Consider the following 22,835-nt stretch of genomic DNA (forward strand, 5'->3'; position numbering starts at 1 on the left):
ATATCTATCCCAGCTTTTTTTCCTGCCCACTTCCATTTGCATGGAACATCTTTTTCCATCTCTTCACTTTTAGTCTGTATGTGTCTTTAGGTCTGAAGTAAGTCTCTTGTAGGCAGCATATAGATAGATCTTGTAGTTTTCTCTGTTCCTGTCTATTCTTGCTGTCTTCCCTTGTAGTTTGATGGCTGTCTTTAGCATTATACTTGGATTTCTTTCTCTTTTTTTGTGTGTATCAGTCATAGGTTTTGGATTTGTGGCTGCCATTGGGTGCATATATAACGTCTTATGTGTATAGTAATCTATATCACATTAATTGTAGCTTAAGTTTGACCATTCTGAAAACACTAAATTTACTACTTCCTCCATGTTTCATGTATATGGCATGTATTTACATCTTTACTAATATTTTATCTTTTCAAAGCTAAAGTAGTTTTCAGATAACCATTGTGAAAGCACTAAACTTACTCCTCCCTCCGTTTTTCATGTATATGGTATATTTTACATCTTTACATCTTTTACTAATTTTTGTAGATATGATTGATTTTGCTACTTTTGTGGTTCAGCCTCCATACTGATTTAATAAGTGATCAATCTACTCCTCTTATTATGTCTGTATTTACCTGTGAAATTTTTCTTTTCTTAGTTTTCTTAATTCTGATTGTGGCCTTTTCTTTCCATTCAAAGCATTCCCTTTAATATTTCTTGTAAGGCTGGTTTAGTGGTGATGAACTTCTTTAACTTTTGTTTTTCTCTCGTTATCTCTCTTTCAATTCTACATTATAACCTTGCCAGGTAGAGTATTCTTGGTTGTAGGTTTTTTCCTTTCAGCATTTGGAATATATCATGTCACTCCCTTCTGGCCTGCAAAGTTCCTGCTAAAAAAGCAGCTGATTGCCTTATGGGGTTTCCTTTGTATGTAACTGTTTACTTTTCTGTTGTTTCTTTTAATATTCTCTCTTTTAATTTTTGCCATTTTAATTATTATGTGCCTTGGTGTGAATTTCCTTGGGTTCATTTTGTTTTGAGCTTCTGTTCTTTAAAAGCCCTGTTATATACATTATCCACTTGACTCCACTTCCAGCAGCACTGTGAAAAAAAAGACAACTTGCAGGTATTCTTCTATATTTTTGCATTTTTTCTCTAGTCTTACTTCTTTTTATAACTTATACTGTGTGTGAAAAGAGTTTGATTATCATCATCCCCATTTAAGGGATGAAGAAACTGGTGCTCAGTGATTTAACTAGTTGTATAGGTTTTTAAAAAAGTGGATTTCAGGGGCGCCTGGGTGGCGCAGTCGGTTAAGCGTCCGACTTCAGCCAGGTCACGATCTCGCGGTCCGTGAGTTCGAGCCCCGCGTCAGGCTCTGGGCTGATGGCTCAGAGCCTGGAGCCTGTTTCCAATTCTGTGTCTCTCTCTCTCTGCCCCTCCCCAATTCATGCTCTGTCTCTCTCTCTCTCCCAAAAGTGAATAAAAACGTTGAAAAAAAATTAAAAAAAAAAAAAAAGTGGATTTCAGACTAGAGCCCAGGTCTTCTAAAACACTAGGCTTAAAAAAATTTTTTTACATTAATTCAATGCTATCATCTTTTCTCTTTTTAATTCTAAAAGTTAGGAGATTAGTAGAAAAATTGTGTAACTGAATTAGAGTATGTAATTTGAGCAAATTTGCTTTTTGTGTATGTGTTCCCTCTCCAGGGTAGTTTAAATAGATGAGAAACATGAGTGAAGAATCTGGAAGAAGAATGGTTTGTTTACAATGACCCTCTGAAATGCAGATCTGAGAAAGTTGGAATTTGGCAACTTAAACTTTCTATTTTGTTTTACTTCATTTAACCATTTGTTATGAAAATTTTCAGTCATATCCAAAAGTAGAAAATTATATTGAATCCTCAAGTACCCATCACTCAGCTTCAGGTTATTAACTCACAGCCACCTGATTTCATATATAATTCCTCTGCCTACTCACACATCTACATTCAGATATTTTTGAAGCAATTCCTAGACATTTTATTTAATTTGAACCATTGAAAATGTTATATGTGAGTTTAACTTGTGCTCTTATGTCTATTGTCATAGGCATTTGGTCCAGTTCTTAGTATTTGACCAGCTCTTTTCCTTCTTGACTATGGGATTTATTGAAAACAAAATTCCAATACACATCTTCTTTAGGAAGATGGATCCCAGTAAAAGATCGTCAGCTTCATGTACTGTATTTTTTTTTTGCCGTTTGCCACTTATTGTCAGTGGTTCTTGTGGCAGACCCCAATGGGTAGCTAGAAAAAGGTGTTCCCATTTGGCATGCTATGAGCTGACATAAGAATTGGTCTTACAACAATGGTCTGTTTATTAGAAGTTTCTGCTGAATGGCAAAGCTGTAATTCAAATTAACCCCTGGACACATAAAATTATGTTTCCTTTTGCTAAAAATCTTAGAGAATGGAGAAACCCACCATAGAACGGACTCTAGACAGCAGGCAAAGTAGAATTGGCTGTTGCTATTTGCTACATTGGTTGATATCATGAATAGGCATAGGAAGAAAGGAGCTAATAAGTAACAATGTAAAAAAGGTTTTAAGGGAATGTTACTTTAATTTGGACATTTGCTCATCATCTCTTTGGACCTAGTATGTGGCCACCTTCCTGATTCTTAAAGCAGGGTGTGATGAATGTACTAATGCGTGCATGTGCCTGGGCCTGTGTGTGTGCACTGAGTTTTGGTGCAGCCTGATTACCGACCTCTATACCTATTTCTGTTGACTGAGAACTGTTTTGATTAGACATCTCTAAAAGATTTGCAGAGATCTGAGTAGGGAAGAATAGTGTCACACTCTTTTCTTCTCTAGACCATTATTTCTGGGATTCTTTCATTTGGCTTGCTGAGAAAGAGCAGTCCTATTAATAGTGATTTTTCAGATATGTTTGTTGCAGTGTTTAATGCTTTTTCTTTCCCCTGGAGATGAAAACAAGATGAAACTTTTTAGTGTTCCCTTCCAGCTCAGCCTCAGCTCTGTAAATGTCCTAGTTGAGAAAATGTTGATACTGCTTATTTGAAAATACAGCAAAATAGAGTTTAAGGTAATGGACAAAGGCTGGTGTGTGTGTGTGTGTGTGTGTGTGTGTGCGCACAGTGATTGACTATATGAGAGTAATGGTCAGACCAGCTTTTGCTCTACTTTCTATTTAAATTATAGGGCTACGTTTTTTTTTTTCTTTAATTTATATCCAAGTTAGTTAGCATATAGTGCAATAATAATTTCAGGAGTAGAATCCAATGATTCATCCCCTACATAGAACACCCATTGCTCATCCCAGTGAGTGTCCTCCTTAATGACCCTTGCCCATTTAGCCTGTCCCCCTACCCCCAACCTCTCCAGCAGCCCTCAGTGTGTTCTCTGTATTTAAGAGTCTGGTATGTTTTGTCCCCCTCCCTGTTTTTATATTTTTTGCTTCTCTTCTCTTAAGTTTATCTGTTTTGTATCTTAAATTCCACATAAGGGTGAAGGCATGTGATACTTGTCTTTCTCTGAGTAATTTTGCTTAGCATAATACCCTCTAGTTCCATCCATGTTGTTGCAAATGGCAAGATTTCATTCTTTTTGATTGCCAAGTAATATTCCATTGTATATATGTACCACATCTTCTTTTTCCATTCCTCTGTCCATTATTCCATTTGGGCTCTTTCCATACTTTGTTGTTGATAGTGCTGCTGTAAACATCGTGGTGCATGTACCCCTTCGAAACAGCACACCTGTATCCTTTGGATAAATACCTAGTAGTGCAATTGCTGGGTCATAGTGTAGTTATATTTTTAATTTTTTGAGGAACCTCCACACGGTTTTCCAGAGTGGCCACACCAGTTTGCATTCCCACCAGCAGTGTAAAAGGATTCCCCTTTCTTCTGCAACCTCATCAACATCTGTCATTGCCTGAGTTGTTAATGTTAGCTATTCTGACAGGTGTAAGGTGGTATCTCATTATGGTTTTGATTTGTATTTCCCTGATGATGAGTGATGTGGAGCATTTTTTCATGTGTCTGTTAGCCATCTGGATGTCTTCTTTGGAAAAGTGTCTATTCATGTCTTTTGCCCATTTCTTCACTGGATTATTTGTTTTTTGGGTGTCGAGTTTGATAAGTTCTTTATAGATTTTGTATACTAACCCTTTATCTGATATGTGATTTGCAAGTATCTTCTCCCATTCTGTCAGTTACCTTTAGTTTTGCTGATTGTTTCCTTCACTGTGCAGAAGCTTACCTTGATGAGGTCCCAGTAGTTCATTTTTTGTTTCCCTTGCCTCTGGAGACATGTCAAGTAAGAACTTGCTGCAGCCGAGGTCAAAGAGTCTTTTGCCTGCTTTCTCCTCTAGGATTTTGATGGCTTCCTGTCTCATGTTTAGGTCTTTCATCCATTGTGAGTTTATTTTTATGTATGATGCAAGAAAGTGGTCTAGTTTCATTCTTCTGCATGTCACTGTCCAGTTTTCCCAGCTGGAAACTGTCTTTTTTTCATTGGTTATTCTTTCCTGCTTTGTCAAAGAGTAGTTGGGCATAAGTTTGTGGGTCCATTTCTGGGCTCTCTGTTCTGTTCCATTGATCTATGTGTCTGTTTTTGTGTACCATGCTGTCTTGATGATTACAGCTTTGTGATACATCTTGAAGTCCTGAACTGTGATGCCTCTAGCTTTGGTTTTCTTTTTCAGGATTGCTTTGGCTATTTGGGATCTTTTCTGGTTCCATACAAATTGTAGGATTCTTTGTTCTAATTCTGTGAAGAATGCTGGCATTATTTTGATAGGGATTGCATTGAATATGTAGATTGCTTTGGGTAGTATTGATGTTTTAACAATATTTGTTCTTCCTATCCATGAACATGGAATATTTTTCTGTTTTTTGGTGCCTTCTTCAATTTCTTTCATAAGGTTTCTGTAGATAGGGCCAATTAAAAAAATTTTTAATGTTTATTTTTGAGAGAGAGAGAGAGAGACAGAGCACAAGTGTGGAAAGAACAGAGAGAGAGGGAGACACAGAATCAGAAGTAGACTCCAGGTTCTGAGCTCTCAGCACAGAGCCCGATGCGGGGCTCAAACCTATAAACCATGAGATCATGACCTGAGTGGAAGTTGGATGCTTAATTGACTGAGCCACCCAGGCACCCCATGGGCTACTTTTTAAAAAAAGAATGAGGAGAATTAGTACCAAGATGTGAGTAGAGACCTCATTTCCACATCTCTCTTCTAGAGAAATGTACCTCTCAGTTTGATTGGTTTACTGATACTTTTTGGAGGCTCATTATATGATGTGACTTCATGCTCTATTAAGCATGCTGTGATAGGGGACAAAACATATCTCTGAATTTCAGAGCTTAAAATGTTTTGGAGCAAGTAAATTATACATGAAAAAAAATTAGAAGCAACCTTTGGGTAGGTAAGATTTAGAGAAGTGATGAGGAAGATGTGCTGTTAGGGCTTCCTTTTGTGTATCTATAAAATGAGAGCATTGGACTAAATGATCTAAGGGCCCCTCTTAGCACTGTTGTTGTATGATTCTGTGATTCTCCAAATTAAGAAACATGCACAGAGGGAAAAGTAGGTTTCATAAGCTTAGTGAGGAATATGAGAATATTTCCGGGAAAGCCCAGATCCCTTTCTTTACGTTTTTAGTATCCCTTACAAGGGCTTTGACTACCATCTTACTTGATTTCAAACATCTTGAAGGGGATATAGAACATACTTTTCCCCCTCAAATATAGTTTAAAGTACAATAAAAATGAAAAGTTGGAAAGAATCACCCCAAATTATGTTGACACAATTATCAAGTATACTTGGATATATGGTAAGACTTTGCTTTCCCCCAAATTATCCCTTAGTAAAGGAGTTGCCTTGATTTTCGTCCTTATGGAAGTTCTAATGTTAAGAGGTGCCGTCTCAATTACTTTGAACAACGAAACTATTAATTTGTGATAATATATTGGCCTGACCTCTGTCAATGCTATTTTTGATGCCAATAGAGATTTCTTGACAAAATCGGTAGAAAAAGAAATTTAACACAGATTTAGTGTTGGATGTCTTAGGCCTTTTCAAGACTATTTTGGAAAACAGTAGTAGGCTGTGAGCAGAGGAATGATGTATTCTAACTAAATTTGAAAAAGATCCTTCTCGCTGTTGAGTTGTGAATAGTCTGTAGGGGGCAGGAGTAGAGGTAAGGATACCTTTCTGTATTTCTGGTAAGAAATGCTGGTGGTGCTAGTGAAATGTTGAGAAGTGGTCAGATTGTGACTGTATTTTGAAGATAGAGCCAATATAATTTTTTTCTGATTTGGGTGTAGGATATGAGGAAATTAATCAAATATTAACTAAATATTTTAAAATCAAGCATATCCCACACACTTTGACCTAGCAATTCTTCTTTTAAAAAATTAGTCTAAGAAAATAATCACATGTGCAAAGAAGTTTGTTTAATTTTTTTTTTAACGTTTATTTATTTTTGAGACAGAGAGAGACAGAGCATGAACGGGGGAGGGTCAGAGAGAGGGAGACACAAAATCTGAAACAGGCTCCAGGCTCTGAGCTGTCAGCACAGAGCCCAGTGCGGGGCTTGAACTCACGGACCACGAGATCATGACCTGAGCCGAAGTCGGCCGCCCAACCAACTGAGCCACCCAGGCGCCCCAAGAAGTTTGTTTATACAAGAATATTATCACAGATAACTATAGAGAACTGGCCAAATAATTGTTGGTAGCTCTGTAAGCAGAAAGAGTTCGGGGTCCCCAGAAAAAAAACATAAGGTTTGTGACATAAGAGAGGTCATTTTAAGCCCCTAGCCATCTTCCCCACCCCTCACCCCCAAGGTCTGTGCCCTACTTGCCCAAGCACACTTTCCTGGACTTTCTTGGAGAACTTTCTCAGAACTTTCTTGAAGGTTAGAATTACAAAGAAATACAAAAACCTCAGTAGTTAAAGATTTTAAAGGAACAAATGGAATGCAAAAACTAACAGTCTCTACTAGGCCAGGAGATAGCCTAACCATTTCAGAGACAATAAATCAGTAGTAAAAACTTACAGTGCTGTTTCGTAAGTAAGCAAAGTCTTGCGTTTTTTTCCTGAGATAAGGAGCCCAAAACCCCATCTAGTTTATACAGGCTCTCAGAGCATATCCAAAGCCCCTCCTCTGACAATTCCCTCTGCTTCATTATGTTAAAATCTCCATCCTCGGAGGAGTATGAGGTTCATTAAATGTAACATAGGATGCATGTATAGAACTGTTTTCTAAGTACCCCTATGCAGTCTTATGCCTGCCTTTACATTTGATGACAGAGCTTCCTTTTCTGAATATTCATCCTATCCCTAAATAAAAGGAACTCACTGGGGCGCCTGGGTGGCTCACTCCATTAAACGTCCAACTATTGGTTTCGGTCATGATCTCGCAGTTCATGGGTTTGAGCCCCACATTGGACTCTGCACTGACAGTGTGGAGTCAGCTTGGGATTCTCTCTCTCCCTCTCCCTGCTCTTGTGCTGTCTCTCTCTCAGAATAAATAAATAAACTTAAAAAAAATTAAAAACAAAAAAAAGGGAACCCACTCACCCCTGCTCAGGGATTCACTACTTTGGAAGTTATGCTCCCTGATCTCTTTATTTGCTGCAAATAGTTTCCTTTGTGTGATAACTCTCTACCTGGTCTCTACCTATAACTTACCAGAGAGCAAACCCACATTGGTTTAGTTCTAGATCCTTTCAGTAAAGTTATTAGGCAGCCATTAAAGTGACTTACAAGTATGTTTCTGAACATGGAAACATGTTAACATATTTATGGGTTTTGTCTTGTTAGGTATTTTACTGAGAATTTGGGGTATTTTAATGGGAAGTTTTACTTCCCATTGGTTGCTGCTATAGTAACTTGGAGCTCTTTCATGTTAGCTTTTGGTTGGTGAATATTTTGTATTTGATATGTGCTTAGAGAAGATTTCAGAGAGGTAGTTATCTTGTTTTTATACAATTGAATTTTAAATTGTTGCACAAGTTATTTTTGAAAGAAGTTGACTCATTTGTTACATATTGAATTCTGACATGTATCAGAAGTTAAGTTAAATGTAATTTAAAATGCATGTAGTACTAAATTTTACCAAAAAGCTTTGCCATTTTAGAGTGATTTCTTAGCGATTACTGCTCTTCTCTCATTAAACATGCATTACACACCTACCACTGCACAAACAAATGGAATGTGCTAGAGGAATCATTCCTATATAATTACCTAAAGTGAAACCAACCGTTATTAGAGTTAATTGCATCCCTAAGAGCACTTCTCTTTGCTTCACTAAGTAAGTTTTGTTTGCTATGTTCAGATTTAAATGAATTTTTATTTCATCTCGGTGTTCATAAAATGGAAAACATGAAACAATTTTCCTAAGATCATTTCTTTGCTCTTCTCAGTAAAACCCATTATTTATTTAATGTATTCCTATTACCACTGAATTTATCACCAGTAAATAATTCTTGATCAGAAACATTAACTAGAAGATTTAGAATAAAAAATTCTCCTGTTTTTGGTGTTCGATCTTTCTTTGGTGTTCATCTTTCCTCCCCGTCCCCCATTTTTCTTCTCAAATTTCTCTTCAAATTTTTTTTGTTTTAAAATTTTTAATGTCATTTATTTTATTATTTTTTTTTTTCAACGTTTATTTATTTTTGGGACAGAGAGAGACAGAGCATGAACGGGGGAGGGGCAGAGAGAGAGGGAGACACAGAATCAGAAGCAGGCTCCAGGCTCCGAGCCATCAGCCCAGAGCCTGACGCGGGGCTCGAACCCACGGACCGCGAGATCGTGACCTGGCTGAAGTCGGACGCTTAACCGACTGCGCCACCCAGGCGCCCCTAATGTCATTTATTTTTGAGAGAGAGACACAGAGTGTGAAGTATGGAGGGGCAGAAAGAAAGGGAGACAGAATCTGAAGCAGACTCCAGGCTCCAAGCTGTCAGCACAGAGCCCAGTGTGGGGCTTGAACTCATAAACTGCAAGTTCATGACCTTAGCTGAAGTCAGAGGCTTAACTGACTGAGCCACCCAGACACCCCAATTTTTGTTGTTGTTGTTGTTGTTGTTGTTTGTTTTTGTTTTAAAGATTATTGTACAGTAAAATAGATTTTTTCTTTTGATGCATAGTTCTGTGAATTTTAATACATATATTTATTCATGTAACAACTACAGCAGTCAGGAGACAGAATAGTTCTGTCATCTCAGAAAACTCTATATCCCTTTAAAGTTAACAGTTTTCTGGCATCCAGTGATCTATAGTTTTGCATTGTTGAGACTATTTTATAAATAGGAATATTTTTTGAGATTGGCTTCTTTCATTCAGCATACCTTTGGGATTCACCCAAGTTGTGTGTATCAAGAGTTTGTTCCTTTTTGTTGCTGAGTAGTATCCCAGCAATGGATGTACCATGGTTTATCTAGATTTACACACTGAAGGACATTGGGTTAGTTTTCAGTTTTTTGTGATTGTGAAAAGGGCTACTATAGACATTCACATGCAGGTTTTATGTGAACATAGATTTCACTTCTGTAGGATAAATCTCAGTAGTACAATTATTGGGTTGTAGGGTAAGTATGTTTACATTATTAGAATTTACAGAACACCTTTTCAGATGTATCATTGTGTATTCCCAGAAATGTAGGAGTTCAGTTGCTCCTCATCTTTATTAGCACTCGATATTGCCAAGTGTTTTTTTTTTTTTATTTTAGCCAGTCTATTAAGTGTATAGTGTTTTTTTTAAAAAAAACACAATATTATTGAGATATAATCCACATAACCAAAAAATTCTCCACAGTCTAGGTTTAGAACATTTTCATCACCCCAAAAAGAAACTACATAGTAGTCACTTTCATCTTCCCTCTCCCCTCAGCCCCAGGCAACTACTAATTTTTCTGTCTACAGATTTGCCTGTTTTGGACATTTCATATAAATGGAATCATATACGATCTTTTATGAGTTGCTTTAATCAATTAGAATAATGTTTTCATGCTTTGTCTACGTTGAATTCTATATCAGTACTTCACACCTTTTATGGCTGGATAATACTCCATTGTATGGATATACCATATTTTGTTTATCCATTTATCAGTTGGTAGACATTGGGGTTGCTACTTTTTAGCTATGAATAATGATGCTGTGAAAATCTGTGTACAAGTTTTTCTGTGAATGTTTTTAGTTCTCTTGGGCGGAATTGCTGGATCATATGCTAGCTAGTTCCACATTTGCCCTTTTGAGGACCTGCCAAACTTTTCTAAAGTGGCTACACCATTTTACAGTCCCACCCACCAGCAGTATATGAGTATTCCAATTTTTCCACATTTTCATCAACACTTGTGATCTGTTTTTGATTGTAGCCATCTAATGGGTATTAAATGCTATCCCATTGTGGTTTTGATTTGCACTTTCCTAAAGAGATGATATTGAACATCTTCTCAAGTGCACATTGACCATTTATATATCTTCTTTGGAAAAATGTCTATACAGATTTTTTGCCCACTTTTTATTGGGTTATTTATCTTTTTCAAAAGAAATTTAATTTTAAATTTACATCCAAGTTAGCATATAGTGCAATAATGATTTCAGGAGTAGATTCCAGTGATTCATCCCCTATGTATAATACCCAGTGCTCATCCCAGCAAGTTTCTTCCTTAATGCCCCTTACCTATTTTAGCCCATCCCCCCTTTACACAGCCCCTCCAGCAACCCTCAGTTTATTCTCTATATTTAAGAGTCTCTAATGTTTTGTCTCCCTCCGTGTTTTTACATTATTTTTGCTTCCCTTCCCTTATGTTCATCTGTTTTGTATCTTAAATTCCACACGAATGAAGTCATATGATATTTGTCTTTTTCTGACTTACTTTGCTTAGCATAATACCCTCTAGTTCTACCCACGTTGTTGCAAATAGCAAGATTTCACTCTTTTTGATTGCCGAGTAATACTCCATTGTGTGTGTGTCTGTGTGTGCACATCTTCTTTATCCATTCATCTGTCGATGGACATTTGGACTCTTCCCCTACTTTGGCTCTTGTTGATAGCACTGCTATAAACATTGGGGCGCATGTTTCGAAAGAGCACACCTGTATCCCTTGGATATGTACCTAGTAGTGCAATTGCTGGGTCATAGGGTAGGCCTATTTTTAATTTTTTGAGGAACCTCCGCACTGTTTTCCAGAGTGGCTGCACCAGTTTGCATTCCCATCAGCAGTGCAAAAGAGATCGTCTTTCTCCGCATCCTCGCCAACATCTGTTGTTGCCTGAGTTGTTAATTTTAGTCATTCTGACTGGTGTGAGGTGGTATTCATTGTGGTTTTAATTTGTATTTCCTTGATGATGAGTTCTGTTATTTATCTTTATTGTTGAATTGTAACAGTTCTTTATATATTCTGGATAGAAGCCCTTTATTAGATACGTGATTTGTATATATTTTCTCTCATTTTTTGATTTGTCTTTCACCTTCAGAATGGTGTTCTTTGAAGCACAAATGTTTTTAGTTGTGATGAAGTCTATTTTATCTGTTTTTAATATGTCTCTTATACTTTTGGTCTTGTATCTAAGAAACTATGGCCACAAAGATTTACACCTGTTTTCTTCTCAGAGTTTTATAGTTTTAGCTCTTACATTTAGGTCTCCAGTTCATTTTGAGTAAATTTTTGTGAACAGATGTTCAACTTCATTCTTTCACATGTGGATATCCAGTTTTCCCAGCACCATTTGTTGAAAAGGTTGCTCTTTCCTCACATCAAAGGATGCTCAACATCATGCGTCATCAGAGAATTGCAAATCAAAACTATAATGAGATATTACCTCACACCTGTCAGAATGGCTAAGATTAAAAAAATAACACAAGAAAAAATAAGTGTTGATGAGCATGTGGACAAAAAGGAACACTTGTGCACTATTGGTGGGAATGCAAACTGGTACAGCCACTCTAGAAAACAGTATGGAGTTTCCTCAAAAAGTTAAACATAGAACTACCCTACAACCTAGTAATTGCACTACTGGGTATCTAACCCCAAACTACAAAAACACTAATTCAAAGGAATACATTCACCCCATGTTTATAGCAGCATTATTTCCTCTAGCCAAGATATGGAGGCAGCACAGTGTTCATAGATAAATGAATGGATAAAGAAGCAGGAGATACACACACATATGCACACATACACACATATATATATATATATATATATATATATATATACACACCGCACACATACACATACAGTGGAAAATTATTCAGCCATAAAAAATAATGAAATCTTGACATTTGCAACAACGTGGATGGAGCTAGAAAGTATAATGCTAAGTGAAATAGAGAAAGACAAATACTGTATGATTTCACCCATATGTGGAATTTAAGAAACAAACAAAGGAAAAAACAGAGAAACCAAGAAATGTGTTCTTTTTTTAAAAAATTTTTAATGTTTTTTATTTTTTCTTAGAGAGAGAGAGTGGGGAAGGGGCAGAGAGAGAGGGAGACATAGAATTCGAAGCAGGCTCCAGGCTCCGAGCTGTCAGCACAGAGCCTGACGCGGGGCTCGAACTCATGAACTGTGAGATCATGACCTGAGCCGAAGTCGGACACTTTACCGACTGAAACACCCAGGCGCCCCAAGAAACAGATTCTTAACTGTAGAGAACAAACTGATGGTTACCGGAGGAGCTGTGGGTAGGGGATAAGGTGAAATAGATGAAGGGGATTAAAGAGTGTACTTATCATGATGAGCACTGAGTAATGTGTAGAAGTGTTGAATCACTATATTGCACTCCTAACGCTCATATAACACCTTTTGTTAGCTGTACTGGAATAAAAATAAAAAACGTAATTAAATAAAAAGAAAGAAAAGAAAAATCAATTGACCATAAATGTAAAGGTGTATTACTGGATTTGTGATTCTGTTCCATTCATCTGTATGCTTGTTTTTATGCCAGCACTACATTGTCTTCATTATTGTAGTTTTGTAGTTAGGTTTTGAGGTTGGGAATTGTGCATATTCTAGCATTATTCTTTTTCAAGATGGTTTTGGCTAGAGTGAGAGTGTATAAATCTGAATAGGATTAAGTAACTCCCTGCTTAAAAATCTTTAAATCAGTCACGTCTGATTGCATCTATCATAAAATTTCATATCCCTAAACTGATCCACCAGATTTACAATCTGACCCCTACCCATCTTTCCAGTTTCATCATTGACCTGTTTTTCTTGCTCACTGCTTTACCTAGCTCCTTAAAAGCTTTAAAATGCCTTTCCATTGCAAGGCTTTTGTATATCCATTTGCTTTTGCTTAGAATGCTCTTGTTTTCACTTTACCTAATTCCTACTCACTGTTCAGATCTCTACCTAAATATCATTTTTAAAATGTTGTTTTTCTTTTTCATTCCATTTTCTGTGTTACTTTCTTTTCTCTCCATTGTTTTCTTCCTACCTGCCCCCTTTTAAACTGAATATTGGTATAACATCTTAAGTGTGTCTTCTATATCACGGATTCTGTTTTTTGCATAGATATTTCAATGCTATGTTGCCACCAATGTTCCTTTTTTTTTTTCTTTTTTTTAAGGTAGGCTCCATGCTCAGCATGGAGCCCAATGCAGGGCTTGAACTCACGACCTTGAGATCAAGAGCTAAGCTGAGATCAAGAGTCAGATACTTAACCTACTGAGCCACCTAGGCACCCCACTACCAGTGTTCTTAATTAATGCTTTTTTTCTTTTCTTTTCTTTTCTTTTTTTTGCAGTCTTTTCGTATTAAGCTGATCTTTTAATCTCAACCTGTTCTCACTTTGTGGTTCTTTGTTGCAGCTTTATAATGAAGTACTGTGCCTGGTACAGTAATATATGTTCAAATATGTGACTAAAGGAATGAATACATGAGTAAACAAAAACCAGATCTTGGTGTATCCTACTGAGACTATCAAAATATTTTTCTACGAAAGTATTCCTTTAAAACCCAAAAAACAAAAAGCCTGGCTATGTTGAGGTATAACTTATGTACCCTAAAACTTATCCATTGTAAGAGTGTAATTCAATGATTTTTAGTAGATTTTATAAGGTTGTGCAAGTCTCACAACAGTCCAGTCTTAGAACATTTCCATTACTGCAAAAAGTCCCCTCATGCCTATTTGTCATTAAATTCCTGCTTCCACCTCCTGCTTTCTGTCTCTATCAATTTGCCTTTTATGGACATTTCATATAAATGTATGCTGATGTAGTTGCTCAGATACACACACACACACACACACACACACACACACGTAAAATTATTTGCATTTTTAAGCATGGCTTTCTAGGGGTTGCCTTCCTGTCAGCACAGTTCATTGGACAGTGGTTGTGCTCTGATATCTTAAGCCAGTGTGACTTTTCATCTGCCAGTGGATCTGCATTTGGGTAGAGGAGCACATTCAAAGTTGAGGCCATTTTCAAATCTGCACTGGTGTTTAAGGACTGACAGTTCCTTTTGTGTCTCCTCTGCCTCCATGCACCTGTGAGCTGGCGTTGAGTTTGCCAATCATGATTACAAACTGAGACTACTGGAGCTGTTCATCCTCCTTGCTCACCTGCCACCTGGAACATCACTTACACTGACAGCACAGCTGAGAGTATCAGTTATTCACCACTCCAAAATGAGTGACTCCCTTTGATCCTGGGAGCAAAGCCATAGTCTTCATAGTTTCCCTGCCTCGCCCTGCTCTGCAGAACCTCTGTCCTGCTAAGTGAGTGGATGGTGGGGTGGGAATAGTCTTAGGCAAGAATGTCATAGACTTTCATTGTTCTTCCTCAACATTTAGCAGTTTTTCAAACATAGATGCTGCTTAGGTTGTTGTATGCCTTTGTTGATTTCCAGAGGACTGATGGGGTTTCTGTCAGCTTCATCTTGCTTAGTTTTGGGGGAGAATTGCCTACCTTCTCACTAGTCCATAGCTAGACGTCCTGCCTCTCAGGAGGTATTCTTTTTTTAGCATAGCTAGTCCTTTCCCCAGGTGTACTTACTATTAGGAGACATATAAAGAAGGGAGAATTTTTAAGGAATTAGCTCATGTTATTGAGGTGCTGGCATTTCTAAAATCCACAGAGCAGTCTGGCTGGTAAGACTTGATGTTAGCTTTGAGTCCAAATTCTGCAGGGCAGCAAGCTGGAAATTCAGGTACAGTTTCTGTGTTGCTGTCTTGAAGAGAATACCTTTTTCTTCAGAAAACCTGTCTCTTCTAAGGATTTCAGTTGTTGGATGAGGCCCACTCATATTATGAAGGGTAATCTGCTTTAATCAGAGTCTGTTGATTTCATTGTTAATCATATCTAACAAAAACCTTCACAGCAACATCTAGACCAAACTAGTGTTTGGTGTTTGACCAAACACTGGGCACCATAATGGCTTAGTTGACATATAAAATTAACCATCACACTTGCCCTCTGAGGATTCAGGGCACATTTTTTTAGTCTAGGTGTAGTGTGATTGCTGTCTGCTTTGTAGTATATATCCTTGCTCCAGCTAAACTAGTATTTCCATAATATGTGTATTTTACATATACATAGTATATATATTTTACATAGTATATATGTTTTACATACATGCCCTTGCTTCTACACATCCACACCTTGGTCATAGTGTATCTTCAGCTTAGAATACTCTGTGTATCTAAACCTTCTCTGTTCTTCTGAAGGCTAGATCACAAACACACACGTAATTGTCTTTTCACAGTACACACCAGTTCTCCTGAACTACTTTTTGCCTAAACATGCTGTGTTCTGTCATGCCATTGTGCTTTTGCACACAAGTTCCTACTGCTTAGAGTACCTCTCCCTCTTATTTTCTATAAGGCTTTTATAGATTCATCTGGTGGACTTATGTGCTCCTTTTCATTATACTCTTGTTGTTTATATCTACTAAGGCACTGATTGCATTTTGTTGTCATTGTTTGCATATCTATCTGTCCATGAGACTTTATTTCCTGAGAGCAAGGGTCAGTGCACTGCTGTTGTTTTCAAAGCTTATCCTCAGCCACACCCAAGTATCTGGCCTGTAGTATCTAAATAAATAATTTGTGGAATGAATAAACTAAATCTATGTTAAAGATTTGGAAGTTGTATATTTCTTCTGTAATTTCTCTTTAGGGTAGAATGTGGAGATAATGACTTCTTGGGGATGAAGCAAATCTGAATACTAGAGATGAGCCTCGGGTTAGACCTCAAACATACTTGGTCATATTAAATATTTGCATAACCCACTGATAGAAATAGTTTTATTTATTTTTCCATTCTGTGGAAGGTACAAAGCTTCAGAATTGTCACATTAAGAAATGCTGTTTCTGATTAGAAATGATTTATTTTTGCTTGCACTTGTGTATACTTGTGTTCTAAGAATATTACAGTATGTAAGACAGCTTTAGCTTCTTTCTAGCCAGAATGTAATGGTGATCACTGATGACTAATTTGTGAACAGTTTTAATGTGATGATAAAATAGCTTTTTCCTTTTCTCACTAGATGTTGATCATCTTTCTGAAGTAGAATCTCCATGGCCTGAACATTTTCTGAAAATTATTTTGAGCAGAATATCTATTTAATAACAAGATAACTACATCAAGATGGTTGGAAAACTGAAGCAGAACTTACTATTGGCATGTCTGGTTATTAGTTCTGTGACTGTGTTTTACTTGGGCCAACACGCCATGGAATGCCATCACCGAATAGAAGAACGTAGCCAGCCCCTCAAATTGGAGAGCACAAAGACCACTGTGAGAACTGGCCTGGACATCAAAGTGAATAAAACCTTTGCCTATCACAAAGATATGCCTTTGATATTTATTGGAGGTGTGCCTCGGAGTGGAACCACACTCATGAGGGCCATGCTAGATGCACACCCCGATATTCGCTGTGGAGAGGAAACCAGAGTCATTCCCCGAATCCTGGCCTTGAAGCAGATGTGGTCACGGTCAAGTAAAGAGAAAATACGCCTGGATGAGGCTGGTGTTACTGATGAAGTGCTGGATTCTGCCATGCAAGCCTTCTTACTAGAAATTATTGTTAAGCATGGGGAACCAGCCCCTTATTTATGTAATAAAGATCCTTTTGCCCTGAAATCCTTAACTTACCTTGCTAGGTTATTCCCTAATGCCAAATTTCTCCTCATGGTCCGAGATGGCCGGGCATCAGTACATTCAATGATTTCTCGGAAAGTTACTATAGCTGGGTTTGACCTGAATAGCTATAGAGACTGTTTGACCAAGTGGAATCGTGCCATAGAGACCATGTATAATCAATGTATGGAAGTTGGCTATAAAAAATGCATGTTAGTTCACTATGAACAACTTGTCTTACATCCTGAACGGTGGATGAGAACGCTCTTAAAGTTCCTTCATATTCCATGGAACTACTCAGTATTACATCATGAAGAGATGATTGGGAAAGCTGGGGGAGTATCTCTGTCAAAGTGAGTAGAAGTTGTTTTTTGGTTTTTTTGACCCTGTGTTCAGGTAGTAAAGGTGTGTGTGTGTGTGTGTGTGTGTGTGTAAACTACAGAACGTGTTTCTGGAACAGATATAACTTCATCAGTGAGTTTTTTAAAAGATTTTTTTAATGTTTATTCTTGAGAGAGAGAGAGAGAGAGTGAGAGAGAGACAGAGCGTGAGTGGGGGAGGGGCAGAGAGAGAGAGAGAGGAAGACACAGGATCTGAAGCAGGCTCCAGGCTCTGAGCTGTCATCACAGAACCTTACATGGGGCTCAAACTCACAAACTCCGAGATCATGACCTGAGCTTAAGTGGGACACCTAACCTACTGAGCCACCCAGGTGTCCCTTTCGATGAGTTGTTTTAAAAATTCATTATAGGCCCTTTCATTTATTTAATTCATTTGTATTTTTATGAATTGTGGTTCTTATTTATTTGATAGAAGCCAGCCCAATTTATAGCAGTGAAAGGTATTTTTCTTTAATGTCCATCATTCAATTTTAGCGACTCCTGATTTCTAATTTCTAGGTAGTTTTATTAATAACAATAGTCGACTTTTGTGTAGATTAAGGTTAATATGAGGAGAAGCATCTAATGTTGGTGAGCAAGTGGTGAATTCTAAGCATTTTGGGATTTTTAGTGATAGAGAAATATAAAGACTAAAATGATCTAACCCAGTCCCTTCATTTTACAGGTAGGAAGACTTAGTCAGAAAGTAAAAATGATTTACTCAAATTGAGATGGGAAGGCCAGGATTAGAATCTGTGCTTTGGTCTCAATGGGGTAGTGCCATTTTCCATGGCATTTTATAACACATAGTGCTTCTTTTGTCATCTAATGGATCTTGATTTTTTTAAAGGGTAGAGAACTCCAAAATTTGGAAGCTCAATCCATAATCCATACAGGAAGTTCCTTAGATTCAAATACTTCTAGAACTATTGCATTTTTCTTTCTTTCTTATGAAATAGTGACTGGGGTGCCCTGACTTGATCCAACAACCTGATTTGATGACTTATATACCTAGAATATGGATATAAAAATGGAAACTACTGTTAAATTCACATAGCATATTTTTATGAGGAAGAAGTTGGGTGTAACTAAGTTTTATTTTATTTCTTATCTTTTTCCATTCATAAAAGTAATATGTACCTGCTGTCAAAAAAACCCCAAAAAACAAAAAACAGTGTACTTCCCTTCTGTACCTGCTTTTTCCTACCAGGGAATATCTTCTTGATTTCTTTTTTCAATGTATAGAACTTGTACAGTGAGTATTGGTTCCTGATGTAGATAATTTGAAAGGAGCAGCTGCATTTCTGCACCTAACTTACAGGTATGATGATAAGTTATTAGGTATTATCACTCTACTGGCTCTGGGTTCTGTTTATTGATTCAAAGAGAATTATAGCCATAGCTAATGTCATCACAGTTTATTGTTCTTTTCATATAATAGACCATAACTAATTTCTGATCACTTGTATTCATAGGTTAGCATTTCACTTTGTGTGCTTGTATGTTGGCCCAGAGATTCTGTTGCTGGCTCCTTCTAGTAATACAAAATAACACCAAACCCCTGCACCCTTGCCATCCCTAGTCTCTCCAAGGAGGAATTAAGGAGATATGCTCAAGGTAAATTTTGGTGGAAATCAGGACAAGATCATTTTACATATATAATTACTATGTTTAAGGCAAACATGAATACCAAGGAAATTCATAGAAATTACAAACAAATGGATTTTAGAAGGGGAAGAGACCTTACTTAATTAACATTTAGCATACAGAATGGAGGCCCAGTGAGGTTCTGTGCTTTTTCAAGAATCATACGTGGCAGAACCATGACTAGAATTTCCAATGCTTATTCCAAATTTCTTGCTATTATATGAGTTTTTTTAAATTAAGGAATACTTACATATTAAATGCACAGATATTCGGTGTACAATTTGATGAATATTTGTATCTGTATACACTTGTATAATCACCATCTGTATAAAAATACAGAAAATTCCCAGTACCCACTAGGCTCCTTCATGCTCCTTCTCAGTTAACATCCTCCTCAACACAAAAGTAACCACTGTTTCATCCTCTGTCACCAGAGGTGCTATGACATTGTATATGAAGTTCAGAAATAGCCTTGCTTGTTTTTGAACTTCCTATAAATGCAAGCATGCCTATTTATTATTTTTTGCCTGGTTTCTTTCATTTAACATTAGATATACCCATACCATTGTATGGATTGATTTTTTTCATTGCTATGTAATATTCCAATGTATAGATATAACACAATTTATCCATTGTTCCTTTGGTGAACATTTGGTGTTTCCAGTTTGGGGCTATTATGGATAAAGTTGCTAACACCATTCCTGTACATTACTATTGGTGGACATAAGCATTGATTTTTCTTGGGTAAAGAAAAATGAGTAAAGTCACTGGATCATAAAATATCTCTGTATCTCTATATTTATATGTCTTTAACAGATGCTTAATTGTTTTTCACAGTGTCTGCACCAGCAATGTATGGCTATAGTATACACTTATGTATTATAGTTGCTTTGCATCTTTGCTAACAACTTGTATTCTCAGTCCTTTTAATTTTAGCAGGGCTACAAGTATTTTTTAAACTTAAAAGCAAAACAAAATAACAACATTTGAATTCCTTTTTGAAACAAATCTTCCCAGAGTTCCAATGTAAAACAGAAAAAACAAAGCTGTTTTGTTTGAGGCAGGTCCAATCTAGGCTGTACTGCTTTTAAGGCTGAGTCTCTGTTCTCAAAAAGAGCTAATTGGGAGATGAGGCAGAAACATACAGAATTATTCCATTAATAAGTACCAAGTTGTAAATATCTCATATTACTTGAGAGTTGTGACCATAAGGAATTCATAGCCCAGAGTCAGTCATCCTGTGTGCTTTGCTTTCCTATAAACGTTTTTATTCTGGGGAAATTGTTTAAAGTCAGTATTTTAATATTTATTTTTGTATTATTTAGTACTAAAATATGGAAAATATTTACGCAGTTTTGAAGGCTTGAAGATATCACCAGATGGTTCAGGATCATATGTATAAATTGTTGAAGACAGTGATAAGGAAAGCCTTCACAGTTCTACCTGCCTTATTTTATTAACTATGAAAGTTAAGCTTTCCTTTGCTTTGCTTAGGAATTTCCAGTTGTTTTCAGTTAGAGTGGTACCTCTTGCCTGTCTGTCCTTTCCAGTTACAGTAGGAGCATAGGGTAATCATCTGCTAGTATATTTAAGAGTTCCTCTATGAAAGAATTTGGTGGAAGAAAGCATTCTTTCATTCTGGGATGGTGAAGGGAGTCTTCATTAGAGACTGCTGAATATAGGATGGGCTTTTTTTTTCTTTCTTTTTTTTCTTTTTAACTGAAAATAAAAGCCAAGTAATGAGTCAGGAAGGGATGAAAACAGATTCTTTGACTGGCTGATAAGTTTAGTTCTGCATTAAGGTTACAAGCATAGAATTTTAGGTATACTATTTATTGTGTTTTTAGATAGTCATTTCAAGTTCAGTAGTAGAACTAGTTTTTCCAGTGATTGATGTTGTTAACTTTGATGTTTTGAATACTGTGTTGTATTTTAATAAATTATTCACCCATACTCTTCAATTTCATATTAAATTGAGCTATAGTCTTGAATATGATGGCTCCAAAATATGATAGAGAATTCACTGATTGCTTTTATTTCTTCCAAACTTATAGAGAATAGAAAAAAAAATGAGACACTTCTAAATGTCTTTTTGCCTTTCAAGAAATGTTTGTACAGCAAAGTAGAGGGGTATACATTTTAAGGGAAATACCTTATGCAAATTATAATAGAATTTTCCAAGAGATTGGATGTGGAGTAGGATTTTGCTGATTAGTGAATGGTATCTACTGCTGATGCCTGCTCCTCCAATATTTTGAGTAGGAAATGGAAATAAAGTTTGAGGCTATTTACATTAACTTCTCATGAATTGTGGAATTTTTGTGGAATTTCAGTAATTTCCATCTGGGAACATTCAGGAAGTTACTAGAGTATACAGCATTGTTCCTGCTTTTGAACTCATTATACCGTAAAATTGCCTGGAACAAATAAAAATCATCAATAACAATAACAAAACAATGCACCATCGTATACTTAAAGGTGACTAAAATAAAACAGTATCCTAGGATCAGTAAACAAGTTTATTAGGTCAAAAGAGCAAAGTCAGAAAACAAAACAAAACAAAATATAATGGTAACCCTTAAACTAGAACCAAAGAATCACAGCTATAATTCAGAGACAAGTTATCTGCTTTTAGAGCAGAAAAAAAGATATGTAACTATTAAGCACAAATAGGTTAGAAGGAAAAAAAGCAGCGGTAAGTAGAAGAGAACAAATAGGAATACAATAATTGACAGTCTCTGAAGCTTCTAGTAAGTAAAGCAGAGAGAAAACTAGAAGTCAGATCCAGAACAAAGTATTAAATAACAAAAATTCAACGGAGTAAATCTTTTTTTTTTTTTTTCAACGTTTATTTATTTTTGGGACAGAGAGAGACAGAGCATGAACAGGGGAGGGGCAGAGAGAGAGGGAGACACAGAATCCGAAGCAGGCTCCAGGCTCCGAGCCATCAGCCCAGAGCCTGACGCGGGGCTCGAACTCCCGGACCGCGAGATCGTGACCTGGCTGAAGTCGGACGCTTAACCGACTGTGCCACCCAGGCGCCCCTCAACGGAGTAAATCTTAAAGATTTAATTAGCGTTATTGATCAGTTCATGAATCAGGCAGAATCCCATCTAGCAAGTAGAGGGGAACTCCAAAGGGCTACAGAAAAGGAAAGGTTTTTAAAGGTAGAAAGCAAGTGGAAAAAAGGAAATTATTAGCAAAGAATCCATTGTTATAGACAAGGTTGCCCTCCTAAGGGGAATGGAAGGGGGTCTATCATTAAATTTATAAGTTCTGACCAGGAAATTCCCATTTTGACTGGTTAAAGGTTACATTTCAGGGGGTGTGAAACTGCAGTTAGATTAGGTATTCTGTTTTGTTTTGTTTTGTTTTGTTTTGTTTTTTTAGTTATAAGAACCAGTTTAATTTGTTCTTTGCCTCTCTGTTGTCATCGACCTTAATTAGGTTGATTTGATGTTGAACAAAAGGGCCTCCACCAAACTTAACATACATAGTCTTATCACAGTTGGATGCAAGCACACAAAGATGGGCTTGGTGCCTGTCAGCTTAATGTGCTAGGTCATCATGAATTAGGGCCATCTTCAATGACTCTTGTAAGGAAGTATAAACATCCATTACACCTCCAGCAGCAATGACCCCCTCTGTAACCCTTGCATTCTGCTGGCCATAACTTAGTCTTATGGCCACATATAAAAGGCTAGGGAATG

The 22,835-nt window shown here is 37.0% G+C and overlaps 1 protein-coding gene across 2 annotated transcripts in view; it reads left to right on the plus strand.

Annotated features, from left to right (window-relative positions):
• Positions 1-22,835, plus strand: part of TPST1 (tyrosylprotein sulfotransferase 1) — a 176,143-nt gene that overhangs the window by 20,539 nt on the left and 132,769 nt on the right. For both annotated transcript variants that reach the window (XM_032591606.1, XM_030300886.1), the window contains one exon: positions 16,506-17,451. In XM_032591606.1, coding sequence (XP_032447497.1) covers positions 16,607-17,451 — 845 coding nt within the window. In that variant the 5' untranslated portion in view covers positions 16,506-16,606. The remainder of the gene's footprint in view (positions 1-16,505; positions 17,452-22,835) is intronic.

Source organism: Lynx canadensis, chromosome E3, assembly GCF_007474595.2.
Source record: "Lynx canadensis isolate LIC74 chromosome E3, mLynCan4.pri.v2, whole genome shotgun sequence".
NCBI lineage: Eukaryota > Metazoa > Chordata > Mammalia > Carnivora > Felidae > Lynx > Lynx canadensis.